At 54.8% G+C, this 22,925-nt stretch overlaps 5 protein-coding genes across 5 annotated transcripts; 3 read left to right on the top strand and 2 right to left on the bottom strand.

Moving 5' to 3' along the window:
* Window positions 1–4,530: 4,530 nt before the first annotated feature.
* LRP88_09985 (uncharacterized protein) lies at window positions 4,531–6,722 on the bottom strand (the record flags this gene model as incomplete). Its single annotated transcript, XM_083246458.1, has 2 exons — window positions 4,531–5,162; window positions 5,372–6,722. 2 exons carry the CDS (start codon window positions 6,720–6,722, stop codon window positions 4,531–4,533), a joined length of 1,983 nt encoding a protein of 660 aa, XP_083097571.1.
* A 1,648-nt stretch (window positions 6,723–8,370) lies between these two features.
* On the top strand, window positions 8,371–9,222 carry LRP88_09984 (uncharacterized protein; the record flags this gene model as incomplete). The annotated part of the gene is made up of 1 exon (XM_083246457.1): window positions 8,371–9,222. The coding sequence occupies one exon, from the start codon at window positions 8,371–8,373 to the stop codon at window positions 9,220–9,222; it is 852 nt and encodes a 283-aa protein (XP_083097570.1).
* A 399-nt stretch (window positions 9,223–9,621) lies between these two features.
* LRP88_09983 (uncharacterized protein) lies at window positions 9,622–11,343 on the top strand (the record flags this gene model as incomplete). Its single annotated transcript, XM_083246456.1, has 3 exons — window positions 9,622–9,646; window positions 9,771–10,621; window positions 10,687–11,343. 3 exons carry the CDS (start codon window positions 9,622–9,624, stop codon window positions 11,341–11,343), a joined length of 1,533 nt encoding a protein of 510 aa, XP_083097569.1.
* A 1,617-nt stretch (window positions 11,344–12,960) lies between these two features.
* On the top strand, window positions 12,961–14,503 carry LRP88_09982 (RNA recognition motif domain-containing protein; the record flags this gene model as incomplete). The annotated part of the gene is made up of 3 exons (XM_083246455.1): window positions 12,961–13,252; window positions 13,310–13,575; window positions 13,637–14,503. The coding sequence occupies 3 exons, from the start codon at window positions 12,961–12,963 to the stop codon at window positions 14,501–14,503; spliced, it is 1,425 nt and encodes a 474-aa protein (XP_083097568.1).
* Window positions 14,504–16,622: 2,119 nt separating this feature from the next.
* Window positions 16,623–22,885, bottom strand: LRP88_09981 (AP-1 complex accessory protein LAA1; the record flags this gene model as incomplete). Its single annotated transcript, XM_083246454.1, has 2 exons — window positions 16,623–17,102; window positions 17,195–22,885. 2 exons carry the CDS (start codon window positions 22,883–22,885, stop codon window positions 16,623–16,625), a joined length of 6,171 nt encoding a protein of 2,056 aa, XP_083097567.1.
* Between the last annotated feature and the right edge of the window lie 40 nt (window positions 22,886–22,925).

Here is a 22,925-nt window from a genome sequence, read left to right as displayed (position 1 = left end):
ACTCGAGTTGTCGAGATGCACGATAGAGGATAGAGTAACCGAGCTACTACGTTGTAGGGAAAGAGGGGAGGACCAATAGTGGGATAGATGAGCGATTTGGCAAGTGCAGCCTGACGGGTCCTGCCGTCAGTAACTCATCACTTCAAGGTCGGTCTGGATAAGGTAGACGCCTGCTTACCTATCCGATGTTGTATCAACTGCAATGCCACGCACCCCTCCCACTTCATCTCAACCTTCAAATTTTCATCGTCATTGTCAAGTAAGGGAAGTCTTCCCGCTGTGTTGATACCCCTGTCAATGACGGAGGAGAGTGTCCTATATCGGTGGCCCCTCCTCCACCTTGATTTGACAGAACTACCCGGCCATGTCCAACACGACAACACCATACGGATACGCGCAGCACAAAGTCGCGCTTACCATGTCATGATTGCCTGTGCACAGTACAGGACATGAGCATGAGTTCATGCCTGAGCTGAGTTGACCCCCGTATGTATCTCCATTTTCTCCGATCCGATCGTGTTGTGGTGCCTGCCCATCGCGATCTATGTCTGAATTCTGTCGGGGCCATGGCATCACTTTCGTCATGATCTCCCTCACTAGAACACCAACTTCCACCATGATCGTCTCCTCTCTTCGTTCCGTCAAGAGCGACAGTGAACTAAGAGACAGCTCACTTATTACACTTGCAAACATGTGGTGCTGCACAACACCGGCTGTCATCCCGACCCTCCTCAATACCGTTTTTTAACCTTTCACACAGACACTATCCGCTGGGCTTGGCCTCACTCAACATGACTAGTTGATTCTCTAGTAAACCCAACCCGCTCACTGCAACTCTCTCGTTGCCTTCACCTGCTTCATTGTCTACAGGTCGCCTCTGGTTGGACGGTCCTGTCCCGCTGGTAACCCTCCCACCATATCCACTCGTGGATCCCCACTCACACTTTAAGATTGCTCCACATGGGCAGGATTCAGAGGATCGCCAACGAGCTTCATTTGGCCAGGGGGCAGTCAACATCCTGAGCGAGTAATCTAGCCGGGGGCGGCGAGCTATCATGGAGAGGGAGAGGAGTTGGCAAAAAAGACAAGCTCCATGAAACCCACTGACCGGCCCGGGATCTGTTGTTGGACCCAGCAAAGATTCCCTGTCTTCGCTTTCTTCCAGAACCCCAGAATGTCCGAACCCATCGCTCATCCCTGTCACGCCGCTGCACCCGTCGTGGCGCCCTGGTCTCGTGACCGTTCACCTTCCCAGTCAAGTCTCAGGTCTGGTCTCAATTTCGCAGGCCTCACGTCTCACTCCGCCCCAATGCCAGGCCCGCCTTAGTCCGAGTCCCTCGGCCGGAACGGTCTTGCTCTTCGGGCGGCTTTTTGTGATATCCGGAACTTCTTGTTGGCTGGCGGCTTGGCACGGGACAAAACCCTTTTGTTGGAGGTGCTTGAGACGGGACGGCATCCACCGAATCTGACAAGTACTACGTGCGTTAGAATGGCGATAACACGGAGTCAGGCAGAAGAGATCACGACTGCTGCGTTGAGCTGGGCTGTGCTTCGGCTCGGTTTCGGGAATAAGTTTCCACGCGCCACCGTCAACGTCAAACTCTCGTCGTCCATTCCAGTGCTTGAATCTCGATTGCCGCCGTCGACCTGTCCTCTGCAGCCTTCACCCGGCCGGGCTGGTTGCCCGTCTTGGCAATCATTGTCGGGCTGCTCCGACTTCTGAAGAACAACGAGCCGCGGCCCCTCGGCGCTTCATCGCTGCCCCTCGGGCACTTTTGCCTGCTACGGCGGGCTTCTCGAATTATTAGAAGCTCTTGGGTCTGGAGAAGGGTTCAATTTACCCGCCACCTAAACGTTGCATCTTGGCCTGTGCCCCTTGGCCTCTCCACAAGAAAGACTGTTTCGGGATGGTATCACTGGGCAGTGGAAGATGGAGACACAGAAAGTCCAACCTGACGGCCCACTGGACCTGAACTGGTTTCCTCTTACCGCAGGGCGCTCCGCTGATGGTCCTTGCTCAGCGGAGCCGATGCAGCGTCTTGAACTAGGCGCTCCCGAGGTTTTGTGGGACGGCTATTTCCTGCTTTCTTCGCCACAGCCACGTTTTCTCCATCTCCGGGAACTCAAAGTCGTGGCGTCGCCGAGGGCCTCCTCTGTTGCCGTAGGGAGTGGCACCGGCGGCGTTTCCTCCAAGCTCAATCGACCAATAGCTGCCGCGTTAGTCCGTCGAGTCCGTCACCGACTCTTTGTTTAGCAGATCCAACGTTGTGTGGGTTGGCCTCAGACCTTCAGAGGCCAAACAAGCTGCGCGGGATGCGGTCCCAGTGGGAGGGCTCGGCCTGATCGACAGCGTCCAGAGACCCGATCGACGCGTTCGAGATGATAGGATCGTCGGGCGTTACATGGTTCGATGGAGACTGGCGTTTGCATCTTGCATCACAGCATCAGAAATTCAGGGTCCAGGCCAAAATAGCCCAAGCTGCGAGCCACAGGACGGGACGATGTAAGCTCGTACCTAGAGCTCAGGTCAGGAGCCGCCGGAGTGTTCTGTTCTTGCAAGCACCAGGTCGCGAGCAGGTGAGGATTCCCAAGGTGAGAAGTGAGAGGTCAGATTCACGGACAATGCGGAGGTGGATGCCCGTACCACATGCCCAGCCAGCTCTCAGATGTCGTACAGAATCGGCCAAGGCAACATCGGATGCTGCGCGTCAGACAAGACGATTGCCAGGCCAGGCCAGGAAGCGAGCGAGCGAGCAGGAGCCTGGCCTGTCTGGTGATGGCAAATCCGAGGTTACAGACGAATCCACCCGTGACCGTTGAAGATGCCGACTCCAGCCGCGACCGTGTGCAAGCCATCAAGCGCCACAAAGCAGGTGTTCAGATGAATGAGACGCGTGCCTGGTGGACGAGGCTGGCAATTACAACTGGGCAAGTATTCCCGGTCGACTTAACGCAACAACTGACCCAGGGACACAGGCTAAAGAATCGCTCGCCCCATCATGAGGTCCCTTGGTCAAGGTCTCTGGAGCCTCTTGGCTTACACGATTGGCATCCGCAATGCGAACGACAGCAAATACCAGCATCACGACTGGCTGACGCGCGACCTGGCTAGGATCATCTGGGTCCAGAATCCAGAACTTGCTAGTCGCCCCTCATCTGGGGCATCACCATGTTGGCCTTCTTCTCAGCTCGCGCCCCAGCGAGAAAGCCCCGAGATTTCCAGTCGAGAACTCCAGACCGGGAGGCGACAGGCACCAGGATCCCAACTCGAGGCTCCTCAGCGAGTTCCAAGCCCATGTTCATGTTCGTTTTCAACTTGTGAGGGAGAGAGCCGCCAAGACTCCCAAGTGGAGACTGCACTTTACCTGTATCGGAAGTCCACCTTCAACACCTCCATGCAGCTTTGCGGCTCCCCAGGATCCTTATCATCGGGTTCTTATTGGTCGTGACACACATGCACACCTTCTTCAGACCTGACAGGGCTTCTGAGTGGAAGCTTGAGAAACGCCCAGGAGAATGCCTCTTTATGCCTGAGGCATTAAGCGTTGAGATGGGTCATGTCGATGCAGCATCTGCCCAATCGCAGCTTTGGCTTTGGAGGGCAAGAGGATGAACTTGCAGCAACATCAGCAAGTCATTAATTACACATTCGAAATGCAGCAAAATTGGACTTCCTGCCTGCATGGATTGTCGCATGTATCCTCCACCGCCTTTTCTGTTTCCCCAGGAGGTGTTCATCTCCAGCGGCTCACGCGGGTCATGTGCCACAGGTCACGACCACCATCACCTTCGCTGTGCTGTGCTGTCCACAGACGGATCTCATCGGTCAGCGCCTCTCGGACTTGAACGGCTCCGAGCCCTCACGCTCACTCCTCCCCCGCCTTCGATCGGGAGTCACGTCCGGGGGGCGGCCGGGCGGCTCCGTAGGCCACGAGTCTGCACCCGACCCGGTGGTGTTGACACAAGGACAGACAGGACCCTGACATGTCTCGGCTGTCCATGGTTGCTTTTTCTCGCCTCTTGTCGTATTGCAGAAGCTTCCGCAGCCGTCGTTTAATTCATCTCGCGATTTCCGCTGCATCTAATCTCTGATTGTACAGGGCCAGACGCAGATGAGAGGTGATCAAAAGAGGGTCTCCTGCGCTGTGGCTAAAACGATAGGATCTAACATGACCGACTAGACTCCACCTCTCACTCGTTGCTTTTCTTTTCTCGCGAGAGAACAAGACCGTTGTCCCAGCTATGCGCTGGTGTCGTTTGGCTAGTTAGTCTCAAGTGGGATATGGCCCAGACCTGCTTCCAGCCTTCACGTTTTCCCATCTCTCAGTCCCTCAGCCACCTGAGCCTGGATCTGAGACTACAGATAGGACTATCAGATGAAGCCAATAGCTCGTGGGCCCTGCAAGTCTCATCAGCCTGTTTAATTCGAGACAGGATGGTTCTGCAAGGGCAGGTTGTTGTAGTATCGCAGTGTTGTTATTGTTATTGTTGTTGATGCTACTCCATACTGGCGTCGCTGCTCTGAATCCCTCACTCCATCTCCCACCTCCCGCTCTTCCCGCCGTCCTTGAGCACAACCCTCAGCCCCTCAATCACCATGCCCTTGTCGACCGCCTTGCACATATCATAAACGGTCAAGGCCGCCGTAGACGCCGCCGTCAGGGCCTCCATCTCCACACCGGTCCTCCCCTCGCACGTGACCGTAGCAGCGATCTCGACCCTGTCGTCACCCCTGACGTCGAGATCAACGACGGCCTTGGAGAGGGCGATCGGGTGGCACAGAGGGATCAGATCGGGCGTCCGCTTCGAGGCCATGATGCCCGCGACACGCGCCACCCCGAGGACGTCCCCCTTGCGCATCTGGTTGTCCCTGATGAGGGAGACGGCCGTCTTGGTTGAGAATCGGACAGTGCAGACGGCTTTGGCGATGCGTGATGTCACGCTCTTGTCTGATATCGACACCATCCGCGCTGCTCCCGAGTCGGAGACGTGGGTCAGCTTCGGCCTTGGGGGATCGACCTCGTCCTTCTGAACATGGCGAGTCTGGGAAAAGAGTCGTCGTTGGTGAACTTTCGAGGGGCCCCTTCGGGCGAATATGCCATCACGTAGCAGGGATTGGATCCGGGGCGGCATGGTGCGAGATAGAGAAGGCTTCATGGCATCTACAGCAATTTCATTCAGCATATACATCATCATGAGGGTATGATATCCAGGCCCAATAAACTTCATGACAAGAAACCCCCCTCAACGCCCCTAAGATAGTTGCCCCGCGAACAATCTCAGAGCAAATACTAACAGATTGATCCCATACATCCATATCAAGATTACCGGCAAGTGAGCAAGAGATGGGCATGAAAGTGCCGTTACCCACCTATCAAGATCATGGGCCTGTTCTTCATGTGCTCCAGCTCGCCAATTCCCGCGTGCTTGGCCTTCTTCCTCTTGACGGCAGCGCCAATGACCTCGAGCAGCTCCATCTCGTTGGGTGCCAGACCGAGGGGTGTCTGGTTCGACGCCGCCAGGTCCCTCCGGCGGTCCATCTCGATCTGCTTCATGGCTTCAAACGCCTGCTCGTCGATGGGCTCGCCGCCGTTGGACTTGCGGAGTATGTCCCGCAGCGATACCTCGGCGTTACCAAACAGGCAGACCTTGAGGTTGCCGTCGCCCGTGATGCGCAGTCGGTTGCAGGTTCCGCAAAAGTTGTGCGTCATGCTTGTGATGAAGCCGATGCGGCCAGCGAATCCGGGTATGTGCCATGTCTTGCTCGTGTCGTTTCTGTGGTCTTGGACCTTTTGCAGGGTTGGATACTTTGTCCTAATAAGATCCAGCATCTCCGAGTAGCTAAACATCTTGTTCTTGCTCCATTTGTTGCCGTCAAACGGCATGTACTCGATAAAGCGGACTTCAATGTCCTTCTCCTCGGTCAAGTCCACAAAGGGGAGCACCTCCCTGTCGTTGATGCCTCTCATGACGACGCAGTTGATCTTGAGCTTGATACCGGCACCGAGCTTGTTAAGCTCCAGGATACGGTCAATGCTCTTCTGCACCGCGTCGAAGCCCTTCCTCCGTGTCATGATCTGGAACTGCCAAGGGTCGAGAGTGTCGAGGCTGAGGTTGACACCGGTCAGCCCGCTCTCGATCATGCTGTCGAGCTTTCGATACAGCGAAATGCCGTTGGTCGTTATGCAAATTTCCTTGAGCCCGTGCTGTCGCAGGTCTCCGATCTGGCGCATCAGAGGTAGGATGTCTCGCCGGACCGTCGGCTCTCCTCCCGTCAGGCGGATCTTTGTGACCCCCTGGGATACAAAAACGGACGATAGGAGGACAATCTCGGGCGTGGTCAGCAGCTCCCGGTTCGGCGAGAGCGGCACGCCCTCCTCGGGCATGCAGTAGACGCATCGCAGATTACATCGCTCCGTAACAGATATGCGGAGGTAGTCATGCTGCCGGTGGAAGGTGTCGGTCAGGAAGTCGGAGAAGGGCCTTGCCTCGCTGATGCGGCGACGCCGGGGTTGCAAGTGCTCTGGATTTGGTGTCGAAGAGGGTGTTTCGGGGAGCCTCTCATGCGATGCTGCCGACGCTGCCGCAGTGGCCACGGTCCTCGAGGTGGGAGGGAGGACGCGTTTTTGAGCTGTCGCCCCCAGGCATCGCAACAAGGAAGTTGGGGTAGCACGTGAGAATCGAGCTGGCGCGCTGGCGCCCAAGCTGCAGAGAGGTAGCATCGTGAGTAGGTACCTACTCCAGCTCGTCGAAGGGAGAAGAATTAGAGATTAGAGTGGGCAAAGCTCGGTGATTACTTGTCACGAAGCCATATTCCCCTCAAGAACAAAGAGAAGGGTGAATTGGGAGAAAACGCTCAGGCACAAACTCTAAGACAATACGTATTTGGGTTGTCAGCGTTCCAACAGTCACGAGCGACGAGGTACGCAACTATGAAGACATCCAATCTTATCGTTTCTCCCACTTGCCACCCACTTTCCCCGCGCTGATTAATTAGCTTCCAATTCAGGCAAGTGCGAGGAACCGGCCCGCATGAACTACGACGAGTTATAAACATCAAATTGATCGCGACAGTGGAATTGTTGGAGATGAGACCGTATCGCGACTTGTCCGAGGAGATGGCCATGTCGTGGTTGGTGTTACAAATACTCGTTACTTAACTGGGGATAACGACCTACTTGGATAGATACAGAGATACCCTACACCTAGAAAGGAGACATTGCAGTCTGGTGCAACTGATCTCGATAGATAGGCAAGTGGCTGTAGTCGTCGGCTCTCAATCGCTGTTTTTCTTCCGTCAACACCATGCCGTGCTCTATACGGGCCAGCAACGCCTGGACAAGAGCAAATCGTGATTCTGGTTCTCGTCAGGCACCTAAGCCACCTGCTACTATGACTCAATCGTGCCATTATGCAGCTTCCCTCACAGTGTGATCCTACGAGGCAGTTCTTCCTACTTCATAGCCAAGCAGTGAGCCTATTCTGCGCCAGTCAGATTGTAGCAAACGGGTAGAGGCGGCTCCATGCATTTTCACTCTATAGCAAACAGGCTAGGGGGTGCTGTGTGCTTTGTTTGTTAACCGAACAGCTTTGTTTGCGTGTTGCTCTTTGGCCCTAATCCTTGTTTGCATCCTGGTTCACTGGCGTTTGGCTCTGCAGCAAACCGAATAGGAGGCAATAGTGATGAAAATACAAGTAGAGCCATTAACTGATGTTGCTGCACTCGATGCAAGCGCCCTCAGACTTGTCCTGCCCCTTCTGTGATTGCCTGTCTACTATGAACACTGATTCCTTGTCGGCAGCTATTATGAAATGGCTTCTCCAGCATATCTCGTGCTCGCCTCACCTTCTCCCGAAACACGATTAATCCTGATCCAATATCGCGACGCTGCGAAACTCGAAAGCTCATCTTATGCCCGGAGGCTGCACTCCCTTACTGACCATCCTCAGACCCTCTTCTTCCTTTGGTGTCATCTCATCGCCTTCTCGGTGGCTATTGCCCCCTTCACACGTTCCGGTCACTCGGAAACTGCCAAAGTTAGCAGTTCATTCTTGTTCATTCCCATTCATCTACCTGATCAGAACGAAGTTCCACGGGTGAGTATCCTGTCATTATCCCTGCATAATACATCTTTTCGCTTCTTATTTGTATTGGCCGGGGGACAACTTCTAACCACCTATCACAGACAACAAATCATGTCAGCTATGTCACCCCCGGGGCCGGCCTCTGACTGGATAAATGGGCTTTACTCCGAAACGTTTCTTCAACGTAGAGGCGTCCTCCCGTTCCATGCATCGTCCCCCCAAGCACAAACTCCGGATTCGACTGCTCGGGTACTGCCTCGTTTTGACGAGAAATCGCAGACATTCATGCCCGCCGAACACGAGTGCGTCATTGTTGCGCTGGATTTTCGGGATCTCTGTCGCTGGAAGATAGCTCTGAACCACCTGGGACAGCAAAATCACAGCTACAAACCAATCACGGAGGCTGGATGGGCGTACATTGACGCCAAGGACATCCTACGCAAGAGGATCACCCCGGGGGATCGTGGGCAAAAGCTCCAGACCTTGATGGAGCAACACCACTGGATCGTGAAGGAATTTCGAGGACACTGGGCCGAAACTTGCCTTGCTAAGGAGCACAAGCCGGCGCCCTACTCCTTTGCGTTCGGAAAGTCTGAGCTAGTTCCGGAACCCAAGCTCGCACACAGACTCAACAATGTCTTCATGTACCTCTGCAAGCTCAACCGGACCGCCGAGGAGAGGGAACAGGGCAAGTTGCGCAAGGTTATCTTTCTCACCTGGGACTCTAGGCTGGTAGAGATGACTATAGAGCGCCTTGGTCTCAGGTGGTTCAGCCAACCTAACGTCGAGCTATGGGACATGCAGAAACGCTTCGTGTGCCCTGGGCCCAGACTCGAGTTTGCCTTGCAGACTCTGGGGATTCGGTTCGTGGATCAGTTCTTCGGCAACCTCGCTCGCAACTCCGGGAACGTCTCAATGTTTCTCTTGCAGATGTTCTTGTCCACCTTTTACATGGCAGACGGTATGCGGAATGCCTTTGTCAGGGGCCAAAACCCCCCATGGCTACCCTATTCCTGGGCGGGTGTTGATCTGGGCCAGGTCAACGTGCCTCCTGGTCAACTTCCAACACTTCGGCCTCCTGAGTGCAAGAACGACAACAGCGTTCCTCAGAAGAGTGATCCCAAGATTTGGCCATGAAGGAGGGGTTAGGGGGAGTTGATCATGGATAGGCATGTACTTAAGTAGTCAATCTTAAGCTGTCGTTATGCTGCGTATGATTCGTCCATTTGAATGCATAGGTCGCTATTAATTGACCATTGACGCTAAACCCCAGTAGGTGTTATGTAAACAGCGACGACAGGCCAACAACCCCCACCATCCTGGCATGTTCTTGAACTTGAACAACTCGGAATCAACTTGAAGAATTTTCCACGGTAAAGGAGTGAGACAACACAGCTCGATTCTACTGAAGAAACTGTGTCTCCGAGTTCGTTGTCTCTATCATCTGCGGTTCTCGTCACCCAATTTCCGTTCCTGCCCAACTATCACCAACCTCGACTTCAGGCTTTCAACAACGTGCGGGGAGAGGCAGTCACGATGCATCCCTCACGTGTTTTCAAATGTATGTCTCTAGTCCCCAAGTTCCATGCCTACTCCTCTCTCTCCTCCTCTCTCTTCTCTCACCCTCCGTCGCCGGCTCCCCGCACATAAAGGATGGCACTAACCAGCCTCGTCCATCCGTATAGCCTCGCCGCATTGCACCGCTAGTCCAGACGGGAGGCTTATTGCTACCCTGTCCTCGCAGAGCATCACTGTGCGGTCAACCCTGTCGCTCTCGATTGCGCACCAGGTAAAGCTGCCTTCGGATCTGCCAACCCCTGTGTCCACGCTAGCATGGGCACCCTCTTCTTCCCGGATCCTCGTCGCAAGTGCCGACCAGATCCACGTCTTCTCGATAACCGACTCATCATTCCATGCCACGATTCGGAACCCTGCGCCTGGCGGTGGAAAGCAAGCTCTGGTTCAGTTTGGAGCCCACGAAAACGAGATCTTCGCATGTGCTGCCTTTGGACTCAAGTTTATCATTTTCGATCTGTCTACTTCCAAGGCGATCGAGATCGCAAACCCCAAGTTCTACCTGCCCTCCTCTGCCTCGAGGGGTTACTCTGTACGCCCGCATACCTCGCACCTTGCCATCCTGACGCGGACGAGTGGTCGAGACGTCGTCAGCATCCACCACCCTGGGACCAGGCAGGTCTTGAGATCCTGGTATCCAGACACAGCCGACGCTCATGGTTTGACATGGACCCCTGACGGACGATGGCTGCTGCTGTGGGAGTCGCCGGCACATGGCCACAAGCTCTTGCTCTACACGCCTGACGGAGAACTCTTCCGCTCCATTGGGGCTTCCAGCATTGTGGGAGGACAAGATGCTGACCTGGAAACCGGAATCAAGCTTTGCCGTCTCAGCCCCGATGCGTCCCTGTGCGCTGTAGGCGATCACAGCAGGACTGTGGGTGTCCTCAACACGCAGACGTGGAGAGACGGTTTGAAGCTCGTCCACCCCACCACCATCGTCCTAAAAGATACGCTCCAGGTGAGAGACGACTTTGAAATCGACGCCAAGTTACCAAGTTGTATTCCTGACAAAGTTTATTTCAGGTCTGGCAGGAACAGCTCAATCCCTCTTCCCTGGGTGGCCCCTCTCACACGTTCCTTCGAGCTACTCAGATGATTTCTCCCCCGAGCCGATTGGTAGATGGAAAGCCCTCTCCCGATGTGAAGCCGGGTTGTTCCTCGCTATCATTTGACGCATCCTCGAGCCTGCTGGCCACGAGGCTTGACGATACACCCTCTACTCTGTGGATTTGGGATGTCACCTCAGCCGAACTCCGGGCGGTGTTGTTGTTCCATTCGAGTGTTGACTTTCAATGGCACCCGGATGCTCGTGAGGTGCTCCTGATAACATGCCAGGATGACAAGTACCGTGGGATATCGTTTGTCTGGGATCCATTGTCCGAAGGGCCCAAGCAGGTCTCATTACAGGCTCACCTGCCAAATGGAAAGATCGTGGGCAAGGCTCGAACTGCCTGGATCAGCGGGGAAACCGAGTTCCCGGTTCTGCTCCTCTCTGATGCACAACACTATGTGTTGATGTCGTGCGCAGATGCGGAGCAGTGCCCAACTCCATGGGGCGAAGCGGCCGGTGACAGGACTTTTGGGTCGATGCAGGATATTGGAGACACGGTCGATGTGTCTGCTCTGATGCCGGACGATACATCCACATTGGATGACACCTTTTCTTTCAAGCATGTGTGAGAGAATCGGCAGGCTGGCGGTTGGGATCCATGCTCTGATCTGATTGAATTGACACGTGTGGAAAAGGTTGCATCTTGGCATGCACCGCGAGATACGATGACTGGGCTGGGCGGGGCCTTTGTCGAGATGTGATATTTCGAGCAGAGCAGGGCTGGCTGCCAGGGCCGTAGGCGCACGGGTGGCGCTGCTTTGATGCTTCTGATGACGATGCGTCAGGCATGACCGCATAACGAACTTGGTATAAGAAGGCGTCTAGTTCCCTCTTTCCTCGCGCGAGCGTTGTCTGCACCCTTGGCCTCCAATGGGAGATTAGGGCATGTTGTGCTGGCGCCGCGGAAACGACTTGACAGCCCGGGCTGTATTAGACGACGACACCCCCCAGGCCAGGTCAAACCCCTCGTGGTTCTCAGAAGAAAAACGCGCGCTGGCGCTTCGAGCCCTGTTCGATGATGGTCATCCTGCCTCTCAGGGCATCTGTCACGGCCGACATCTCACTGGGAAACTGATAGCGGTGGAGCACTGATCTCAATATGATGTGTCACGCTGCAAGGCGGGACAAAGCTGGCGTTCTGCAGATGGACTAGGAGGGCAACTGGCGTGGGTACTAGGCTAGGGCCTGTGGCTTGGACCTGATCTGTTTGCTGGGCATGGAGCCGAGATGATCAACGTTGTCGCAGACTGCAGCATCTCTCTCTCGTGGGAATGAGATGAGTCCCCTGCGCGACCTCCAGCTAACCCCGGAGATGTTGGCTTTCCCCCCTATGTACAGTACCAGACCAGTACCAACTAGGCCCGGCGGTTCTCAACAGTTCTCGGGTAGTTGGGCCCCACATCCTGAGGCTGAGGATGGATGTGTGCGTATCGAAAACGCCAGACAAGGATCTCGGGTTACACAGCGCTGCTAATCATCCAGGAGACGACGAGCTATCCAAATACGGTCGTGTTAGTGTCGAGGTCGGCGAGGGGGACCAAAGAGTGAGAAGACTTGAGACGACAGCAGTTCTGCAGTACTGAGCAGTACTGGGCATGTACGGATACCTTTGGACCCTCTCGTGCGTGTCTGTCTTGCTCCCTCATTCTCTGGAAATGCACTATCCCTGGACCCGGGGGACCCAGACCAGGCGCCTGGAGGACTGGGATCAGATGCACTCGAATCCAGAGCTGGTAAGGGACGGTTCTCGCGATGTCTGGCAGATGGGACAGGCTGTTGCGCGGTTCCCGTCCCTTAATCACCACCCACTTGTCGACGTTTTGTCAGCTGGCGTGAGAAGCGAACTATAAAGTCGACGTGATTTGATGATTGGATTGAGGATGAATCACGACGTGACTGAGCACCTCTTTCACTGCTAGTAAGAGGAGACGCTTGGGTATAAAACAAACTACTCAACACCCAGGACTACACTGTGCAGCAAGCAAGCAAGCAATACAACTCAAACACATCGGACCAGATTGCATCCAACATCACATCACATCATATCGTACTGCACTGCACTACACCGTACCTACTGTACCGACTGTGGCACGGTCTCTCATCTCTTACCGAACCCGTTGTAACATCGCACAAGCGTCATATCTGAGATCTGAGCGCCTCGGCTGTGTGCAGCTTACCGTTGATCCATGTCCCCCGAAAAGACTATCCTAGTGGATGTCCTGCCGGGCGATCAGACAGGCATCTACTACATCCCCATCTGTAATGTCTGTTCCAACTTCCAAGGACCCTGTTCATGCCATGCCATGGAGGATGAGGCTAACTGCGAAGTACAGCTACCTTTCAATGTACTTTTTCGGCGACTCAAGAGTTGGATACGCAAAGGGGCCTCGTGCGAGGTCGACCACGTCGAAATCTTTTTCAACAGCACTTCGGGATGGGTCCGCCTTCAGGGCAAGGACAATTTCGAGAAAGCATGGAGTAAGCGAGCTACTTCGAGCATAGTTGGATGCATATGCTGACGAGACAACACAATAGAGCTCCTTAGCAGCGGGCGTGCCTTTGATGGACGCTCTATCATAGCTGACGACAAGAACCGAACCCAAACAATAACCATTAAGAAGAAGATTGTTCAGCTAAATACTCAGCAGCAAGAACAGCAGCAGCAGGAGCAGCAGCAGCAGAATCCGCCTCCGCCGGTGGTGGCCTATTCGCAAACCCCAGGTTATCCCCCTGCTGCTCAAGGCCAACAAGTCGCTGCATCATCAACTACGTCTCCCCAGTATTCTTCGACACCTGGACAGGTAATAGAGGTTTGGCGTCATAACGATGGAGAGCATATATTCTAACTCGGGGTTTCCCTAGTACTACGCGGCTGGCTACAACCAGGCTGGAGTCCCGAGTTACTTGGGCCAATCTATGCCGACGCAAGGCTACCCTCTCCAGCCGAGAGCAACGACAGACCCACGGGAGTATTACGACTACAGCGCGGCCAATGCTGGTCCTTCATCTGGCGTTGGATACTCCCCCGGCTACCAATATGACGGCACCCAGTTTGCCCTGCCCTACCGCGGCCAACAAGAGGCACCGGCGTACTATGCTGGGGCCGGAGCCGGAGCCGGGGGGAGTGTCCCAGGACAGGAGCCAGCGTACCAGACAGAGACAGAATTTGTCACGACCGAGGCCCGGAAGCTACATGTGTCGCCGTTCCCTCAGAGAGAGTCCCGTAAAGACGTCGACAGGTGGATCCGACACAGGATCTATGAAAAGCAGACGATCAAGAGCATCGACATCCCCATGAACGGGACCAACAAATATCTCCGAGGCCACGTCTTTGTCATTTTCGACAGTGCCTCGTCAGCAACCAAGGCTATGGAACAGCTAAACAAGGCAACCTACCAAGGACGCACAATCGTAGCGCGGCCCACAGCGGAGGGCGTCGCGGTGGATGAGCAGCCCCCGGCGCTGTCCCGAGCTAACGAGGCCAGCATCCCAACGGGACCCCGAAACGATCGTCATAGGGGAGACAAGCCGCAGAGGCCAAGGCACAGAGAGCCCGACAGGAAGCGGTCGTCGCCTGACAAGAAGTCGTCTTCGTCTGCTAAGAAGAGTTCTAAGACGTCTTCTATGAAGACATTGCCGGACAAGGACAAGAAGGGTAGCAGCAGCATTAAGGATGCGGGCCCTCCCCTCGTGGTTGACGGCAGCTGCCGCAGGCGTGACAAGCGTTGATGGTGGTGTACTGCGCTGCACTGCATCACATTGCACCATGGCACACTATAGTGCAGAATCTTGGCCTCGACGAGGTCTAGTTCAGTTCCTCTGGGCTCGATGCCACGAATCTATATGGACCTGACGCGTGGTATGCAGACTTGTCATTGGGCAAGGGAGGCTAGCTGAGCAAGAAACAGGCACAGCAGCAACAGGGGAGGAGAGTGTGCTTCTAAGACTAACTAGAGCTGGTAGGCTGCGTTAACTAGTCAAGGGCAGGATAATGGCAATACCAGATTTGCATACGATACGACCCGCACAGAGAGCTTCTTTGCTTTTTCGATGCAGGGCATTTGGCGTCGGGGAGGGGGGGGGGGGGGGGGGGTGATATGGTTGAAGAAATTGGCATTAATTTTGGTTTCCGAGGGAATAGAGAGAGAGGGGGGAGAGTGAGACAGTTGGATAGGTAGTCTAATAGAAAAGCTTCTCGTTATTCTCAAGCCGTTTCTCGATACGAGCTCGACAGCCATGGCATGGCGTCTGACATGATCGATCTGCAGCAGCTGGCTTGTGGTACATGACAACATTTCCGACAGATCAAAAGCCCTTCATCCCTGCGTATGTTGTGTACCCCCATTTTTCCATTACTTCTGTATCTCCAGCGGAACGGCCAACCAACAAGACGACCAACTGGAGGGGAAAACGACATCCATGGAAGAGAAAATATCTGCCCAGAGACAACATTGGCGCCCACAGACAAGTCAGACACAACCAACAGCCCCAAGCCCCTCCCCCTTTCCCCCACCAATGAACATGTCGTTGGCCATATTGGGCCGTTGATTGCATGCGTGGTCGCGCGTGTACGTCAATGCTGTGTTTCTTCAAACCCAAAGGCCCGTTTCGTTTGGTGGAACGAACCCCTGGCTGGTGCATCGCAGCCAGCCTCATCTACGACATGGACATGGGCTTCGGCAGGCAAGGCAAGGACATGGTCAGGGGACGGAGAGATCCGGCATGCTTGTCACATACAGCAAGTTCATAGTTATCCAACGTCTTTTTGTGTGATCTACAACGCCTGTCTCGGGATGTTTTTCTAGACGGCGTCCTCCGTCGTCGGGACTATTCCATGCACGTCGATTGGTCCCATATATATATATTAGATAAAGATATGGCGCTACGTAGAAGGCGCTCCATAGGGCTATCGCGGCTGGAGCTCCCTGTTACCGGATCGCCCGCTAGCAGGGGCAGAGAAACAGGAGAGGCAAAGACTTGATCGAGGCTGAGAGAGGATGAGACAAAATACAATGGTACGTAGTATCAACCAAAAGACACATGTCCCTTCTTGGGTGCCATCTATTCAAAAACTATGCTGTCATTATGTTGTATGCCAGGTACTCTCCAAAATAGCACTTGTCTCTCCCATCGACCTCTCTTCTCCCCCATCTCTTCTCTCCGTGTTGTACAGAGACGACGCTCTAACATGCATCTGCAGTACAGCTTTGCCCCCAGCATACAACTATGCATGGTACCGTACCCGTCCTCTCGGCATCGACAGCCACACCCACGGCGAGAGGCACTCTGCTGTAGTAGCTAGCCTGCCCCTTCCCTCTCTCACACACTCGACCATACATGTCCAAGCATCGCCCAAAGGAGGCAGGCTGGCAGGCTGGCGATCCTTTGTGTAACCTGACAGGCCCACCGACGAAGCAGCCTGGGGACACCAGCTTCGTTCGTCCCCCAATCGTACCATGGCTGCAAGCCGGTATGTCTGTACCCGCTGTCACCCCCTGTCTGTCCTGTCCGTCGACCACACTAGCTTCTGCTTCTGCGTCAAGGCGCGCCCACCCCCATGCCCCTCTCCTCTCTCCTCTCTCTCCTCTCCTTACCCCTGTCACGCCCACTGTCGACAACTCGTAGATCGTTATTCTTTGTAATGGGCTTGCATGTCGAAACTGCGCCTGGAACCAAGCATGGATGGGTATGGGGCACGGGGCCCGACCTGCCAAGAGCCGCTGCATGAGGCTTGTTGATTGCTCTCTCTACCCTCACACGTGTTGAACCTTTGCTGTTGATGTTGTCCTTTCTCTGCCTCTGCCTCTATCTCCCCCCGGTCGACACAACACGTGAACATGCTGCTGGTTCAGCCGCCAAAATCCATCTTTAGCGCAATAGTGGGTTGCCCAGAAGATCCCGAGGCTGCCTTGTCCGCTTGACCTGTGTTTTGCCTTCCGAAGCGGATAACCTCTTCCAGGAATGCCTTCTGCCCGTCACTCATGCCGCCAACTACCGCTCTAAACGTCTCCTGGTCTATCGCTGCAAGCTCCAATAGTCGCGCACTCGTCTCCCGGTACACCTCGTCACCCTCGGCTGTTGCTCGGGCCATGAGGGTCGGAATCACCACCGATATGGCCGCCAGGCGCCGGGCCTTGTCTACTGTACCCACGTACTGGCATAGCGTATGCGCGATCAGGGCCCTGGCATTCTCGGGATCTTCAGGGTCCGTGTCCGTCACAAAGGCTATCAGACGCGGGAATAGGTACCGGGCAATGCTAAGGTCAGCGCTGGTCGGCGCCGGCTGGAGCAGCAAGGACCTGATGCAGTTTGCTGCAATCTTGGCAGTCTAGTAGTATCCATCGTGGTTAGCAGTTGGTCTTTTGTCAAGGGGATGCAGCGCCAGCTCATAGCTGGCTCAGCTCAGGCATAACAACATACCATTCGGTCCGTGAGGCAGTCCAGCAGCTCATCCAGATAGCGCGCCACCAAGGCTTCAGTAGCCGGCAGGTGGTTTCGCCCACCCGTGAAGAGGATGGTGGTGGCCAGTAAGCAGTTCTTGACACACGCAAGGGACTGCGGAGCCTCGCGCTTCTGCGCATTCAGGTAGATGGATAGGAAGCGGCGCAGGCAGCCCTGCATCTGGATGTCTGTAGCCGACGGCTCACCACCGCCGGGGCTCCTCCGCGAGTTAGACATGCTGCCCACGAAGCGCTTTAGCGTGGGCAGCGACTGTGGAACTATCAGCTCCTGGCAGTCGGGCGTGGCCAGGGTGGTGGCAAAGATGTGGACGATGCACGCATGAAGATCCGTCTTGATGATGGCCGGGAACACCTCTGCAGCGTCCACGAGCGCGTTCAACGACGACCGTATCAGCAGGATCGCCTCCTCGTTCATCTGATGCCTGGCCGGCTGACTTCCCTCTGAGAGGTTGGGGAGGAGCCCCGTCAGTACCAGCACGATGATTCGTGTGAGCTCAAAGAGTTGGTCGATATCGTCAGACAGGTCGCCTTCTTCGGTCGCATGTCTCCTTGCAGAGGGGTGCGCAATGCAGAGCACACTGGCAATTTCCACAATCACACCTTGGACGTCCAGACCTTCAGTTAGCACTAGGCGGTCTAGTAGATCCATCGTCTCGGAGAATACGTCCGGCCTGTAGATGGCATGACCGGAAACGCTAGGATGCAGGATCTTCTTGAGCGCCTGGAGGATGGCCAACGTCTGCTCGTGTGTCGCCAGAGAGTCGCTCTGCCCAGACCGAGTGGCAAGGGCCTCGAACGCAAGCCCAAACAGGACGAAGAAGAATGCAACAGGCTCATCCCGGTAATTGATGTCTGAGCTCTTGCCTCTGCCGTTGGTCGATGGGCCATCTGACTCCTTTCCGTCCAGGGCATCAAACACGAACTCGCTGTCCTGCTCGATCAGGCTAGCAATAGCATCGACCAGCTTCAGCCAAGAATCCTGGTAGAAACGCAGCAGCGTCTCGCGGTTAAGGGCTGCATAGATCGTGTCCAGGCTTCCAGACAGCGAGGGGGGTCCCAGTGTCATCGAGATGTCGGGCTCGAACCGGAGGCGCGCGAATTCACGCAGAGACTCTAGCCAAAGAGGCGTCAACGTGCCGATATGCGGTCTCAGCACATCCAATAGGTACTGCTGCTCCGAGCTGGCAACCTGCAGCTCTGCCCAGGCGGAAAACACCGATATCTTGACCATGACTTGGGCATTGGAGCTCAGCCCTTTCAGGTCGCCAATGGCCGCGTTCTCGTTGTCCTTGGAGAAGTTCTCGAGCGCACTAACGAGTGTTTTCAAGATCCTGCCCATGCGGTCCACATCAGTGACGATGCCGATCGAGATGAAGCTTGCGCAGACGTTGACAGCTTCTGACGCAAGCTCAGGCGAAGAGTCTGCGGCGAACGCTGGAGTGAGCGCCGAGCTAATCTGGGCTTGGTACTGCTCCAGCAGCATTGCTTCCTCAAAGTCTGGGTCAGGTGTCTTTCCAAACATCTTGAGCACATCTCCAATGATCTTGAGGCCCCAGATCCGAAGCTCTAGCACACTCGAGGTGGATGCAGAAAAGGCCATGCGGACAACATCCGCAACCTTGCTTTGCAGGTCGCTCTGGGCCTTGGACTCCCCATTGGCCGTCACGTCCTTTGCAATGAACAAGAACATCTCATCGATGCAGCTCATGGCAAAAGTCGTGACTTGCCATCGCAGAGGCTCAACCTCAGAGGTTGCCTTGTTTTCCTTCTCGTCCTTAGCTGCGCCTGCTGCAGCAGCAAAACCAGCCACCTCTTCATCCTGGAGATCGAGTTGACCACCGCCCTTGGAGCCCGATGAGGCGTCCTCCGTCTTGGGCCGCGCCCTCGTCATCTTGAGCACCGCCTGGAATCGTTGAAGCCAGGCGTTGGTCTCGGCGAGACAAGTGTGATGCATCCAGTTTCGAATAATATTGCGGATTCCATCGTGGGATGGGACAGTATCAAGGACAAGCCAGAGCTGTTCTTCGAATCCCTTCTCTGCTTCCCGGAGAACATCTTGTGGGTTTCTCTTCATCATGTTGTGAATGCCATCCACTGCAACATCCCGCAGGGTAGTAGACTCGGAAGAGAGGTACTTTTGGAGAAGCTTCACGTAGTCGGCGAAGTGCATGTGTCCAGGAGCGTAGAGGGACAGATGCTCTAGGCACCCCAGCGCTGCTCTCTGCACAAGCAAGTCTGGTTCCTCTCGGAACTGATTGACCAACGTGAAGATGAGTTCTCGTGACTTGGTGGCATCTTGCAGGTCAGGACCAAGCACGTTGATGAGCGAGTCAACACAGCGAGCAATGGCAGATGTTGTAGAAAGCTCCATTTCGAGGTTCATGGTGATTGCTGAAGATATCTCCGCATGATGTGTCTCGGATAGATAGAGCTGGACTAGCATGCCGAGCGTGCTGGGCACGTATCCAGCAAAGCTGAGCCCCGATGCGTCTGAGGCTAATGACAGTGCCTCCAGCGCCCAATAGTGCACTACTGGGTGAGGATCATTGCAAAGAGACATGAGGATGCCGAGGATAGTCTTGAGATGGTATCCAGCGGCCATTCCACCGACCTGGGTTTGGATTGACCCGAGCGCCATGGCGCAACCCGCTCGCGCACTAGGTTCACGGTTGCCGACGATGGTGTCCACTAGGTACTTGATTTCGTTGTTTGTGAAGCCATTCCCATAGACGTTGCAGAGGCGAGCCACAGCGGCGTAGCCAAGGCTTCTGACATGCTCATCAGGATCAAGCACAAAGTCACGAACAATGTCTTGTAGTAGCGCCTCCACTGCATGGTTGGAGATGTCACCGGCAGGAGATTTTGTCTCCTTCACGGCCACTCTCATCGTTGCCAGAATGGCTGTAGCGAGGTTGACATTGATGGCAGCCTTGCGGCCGGGGTCTCTTTGTAGCGAACCTGCTGACGCAAAGGTTCGAATTTGTTCCAGGATGCTCTCTTGGACCTTGGCTGGAGTGAGGGGGAAGGCGAACGCAAACAGCTGGATCGCAGCGTTGATGACCTCTGTAGCAGGAGGATCAGGGGTCACCGACGATGGATCCATGTTGCCAATGTACAAGACAGAGGCATCATGCTCCAAGCTTCCACAGATAGGAGACCGAAGCAGGTTGTTGATCGCATCCTCAGTGCTGTCGAGTTCATCATAGTTCTCAGCCGAGTTCTCCTGCTGCCCAGGAAGCTTCCTGACCAGAGATCCAGAGACAAGTCCGGTGATACCGAAGCCAGAGTTGTCACCAACCTCCCAGATAGACTCGAAAGTAGCCGCTGCATTTGCGATCGAGGCACTGAGTGAATTTGGTGCGTAGTTTTCCGGGTCCGCAAAGAGAGAAATGGCCAGAGTCAACAAATTAGATTGCAGTAAGGCCTCGCTTCCACCAGCGGGACTAAGATTCACGAGCTTGACATAACATTGTAGGACTCTGCGTTGAACCATCATGTCAAGATCCTGGAGCTGCAAGGCAGGGGCCAGTCTCTGGCTAATATCATCGGTTGTCTTCTTTGACGGTAAAGTCTTCAAAAACGCTGTCGTGTTTTGAAGCATGGTGGCGATCCTCTTGGACACATCGACTGTGAGGAGACGGCTGTTAAACTGGAGGAAGGCCAAGATTGATCCCAAGGCACATTCCCTCACATGAGCCAGGAAGGATGCTTCAAGCAGACTTCGTGCTGATGTGTTGTCTTTGGCGAGCGGCTTTGGGAGCGCATTCTTCCAAAGGAGGAGCAGCTGTGACAAGTGAATCTTGACAAAGTTCGGACCAAGAGACATCAAACCGCCTATCAAAATCCAGGCGACTTGGATCTGCGTACTCGCAACACGAAGCTCTGATTTACTGCTCGATTTCAACATGTTGGTTGCCATAGTCAACACTCGACTGTTGATTTCGACCGATCCATGAAGGGGACGAGAGGGACTCGCACTCAACGTGGCGGCTAGCCCATGTGCAGCACCAATACATCGTCTTGGCGAGTTTCGGGCGCCCCCTAGCAGAGAGAGTTCGCGGTTCAGGCTGTTCATGCAGACCGAAAGGCAAGGGAGTAGTTGCTGAGGGCATGCAAGAACTAATGTCTTCATGCAGTGGGATGCAAAGACCTGGACGGTATAACTGGGATGTTGCAGCACCTGCAAGAGACCATCTCTGCATGACTCTGCAAAGGTGTTTGCTGCTGAGCCAAGGGAGTCCACCAGTGAAGAGACAGCACTCAGCGTTGCGATCAAAGTATGCTTAGAAGGCTCGGGCCGCTCTGCCAAGGCTTGGGGGTAATTCTTGAAGACGTTGTTGATGAGTGACCTGGCAGCCGATATCTGACCAGACTCTCCCAAGATCTTGCGTCCAATAACGTCCTGAATGATAACATCAACGATTTTTCTTGAGATTAAGAGGCGGTATCGATTGTTGATGATCGTCGGTGTCCCGAGCAAGTCGATCGTAAGACTCTCGACGATTTTGAGATAGTTGGTTTCAACTAACTTCTCCCCAAGTCGACGAAATAGCTTGCCATAGCAGATACCAATAGCTGCTCGCGTCCTGTTGGAGGTTGAGGCCTTGACATACTGAGTGGCCAGGATCTTCAGCATATCAGCCAGTGACAATGCCAGCACTTGACTTCGCTTGCCAGATGGCGCGGGACTAGCTGAACGAGACGGAATCTCATCTTCGTCGGCTACGATGTTGGGGATTGTAGATTGCCGTTTCAAAGCCTTCTTGGTCTTTTTGCCCTTGGGTGATGCCACCTCGGCAGGCCCGCCTTCTGAGTGGCCTTGATACAAGGCTTCGGCAAAGCATTCTGCTGCGGCTTGCCGAACCTGGACAGATGATGAATCAAATGCCTTCAATACGGCCGACTCCAGTTTGTCGAAGTCGTTGGAATTGAGGAAATAGGGGGTGTGCTTGACGAGCACCTTGAGAGTCCGGCAGGCGGAAGCAACAACGAGATGCCCCTTGTCGGACGAGGCGTGGTTCCGTGCTTGTTTCCAAATGTCTCGCGCAATGACCTCGTCCATGCTCCCTTCCACCATCCGAATGATCTTTCCTAGGGCGGTTATGCATGCTGCGCGAAGACCAGCATTGTTGGAGGAGGACTTAAGCAGCTTGATCAAGGTTGAGCAGGCAAGCTGGTGTAGACCAATCGCGCTGTCTCCAGCAGAAGCGAACACATCGCCTAAGCAGACAACCGCTGCATGCTTGGTCCGTATCTCGGCATCCGTCTTGAGCTTGCCGCTCGACACAATCGCAATCAAGTCGTTGATCGTTTCGAACAGCAGCTTCCTGTCTCCGTAGCCAAAGATGTGCGCCAGACATTTCCCCAGGTTGTTCCGTATAACTCGAGACGGCTGTGGTGAGGACAGGTTGATGATCTGGAAGATTTCCTTCTTGAGATAGAACTGTTGCGCCGTGCAGTCATCGGCCTCTAGCTGCAGTACGTGCTTGGTCAAACTCGAGACGAATGTGAGCAGGAATAGCTCTTGCTGTTCGGCCGGTAGGGATTGGAGCTTGGGGAGGTCAAGCTCTGGGTTCGCAGTCGCCGAGTCGGGGGAAGCTTGCGCCTCGCTGGTGCGGGCTGGAGCCTCGGGCTCCTGTGTCGACGACATGGCGCAAAGATGTAGACGCCGTCAACGATGCCCGAGTTCG

Source organism: Fusarium phalaenopsidis (assembly GCF_050370095.1).
Source record: "Fusarium phalaenopsidis strain FUZ10S chromosome Unknown contig_32304, whole genome shotgun sequence".
NCBI classification, from domain to species: Eukaryota; Fungi; Ascomycota; class Sordariomycetes; order Hypocreales; family Nectriaceae; genus Fusarium; species Fusarium phalaenopsidis.
This window is presented reverse-complemented; position numbering and strand designations above follow the sequence as displayed.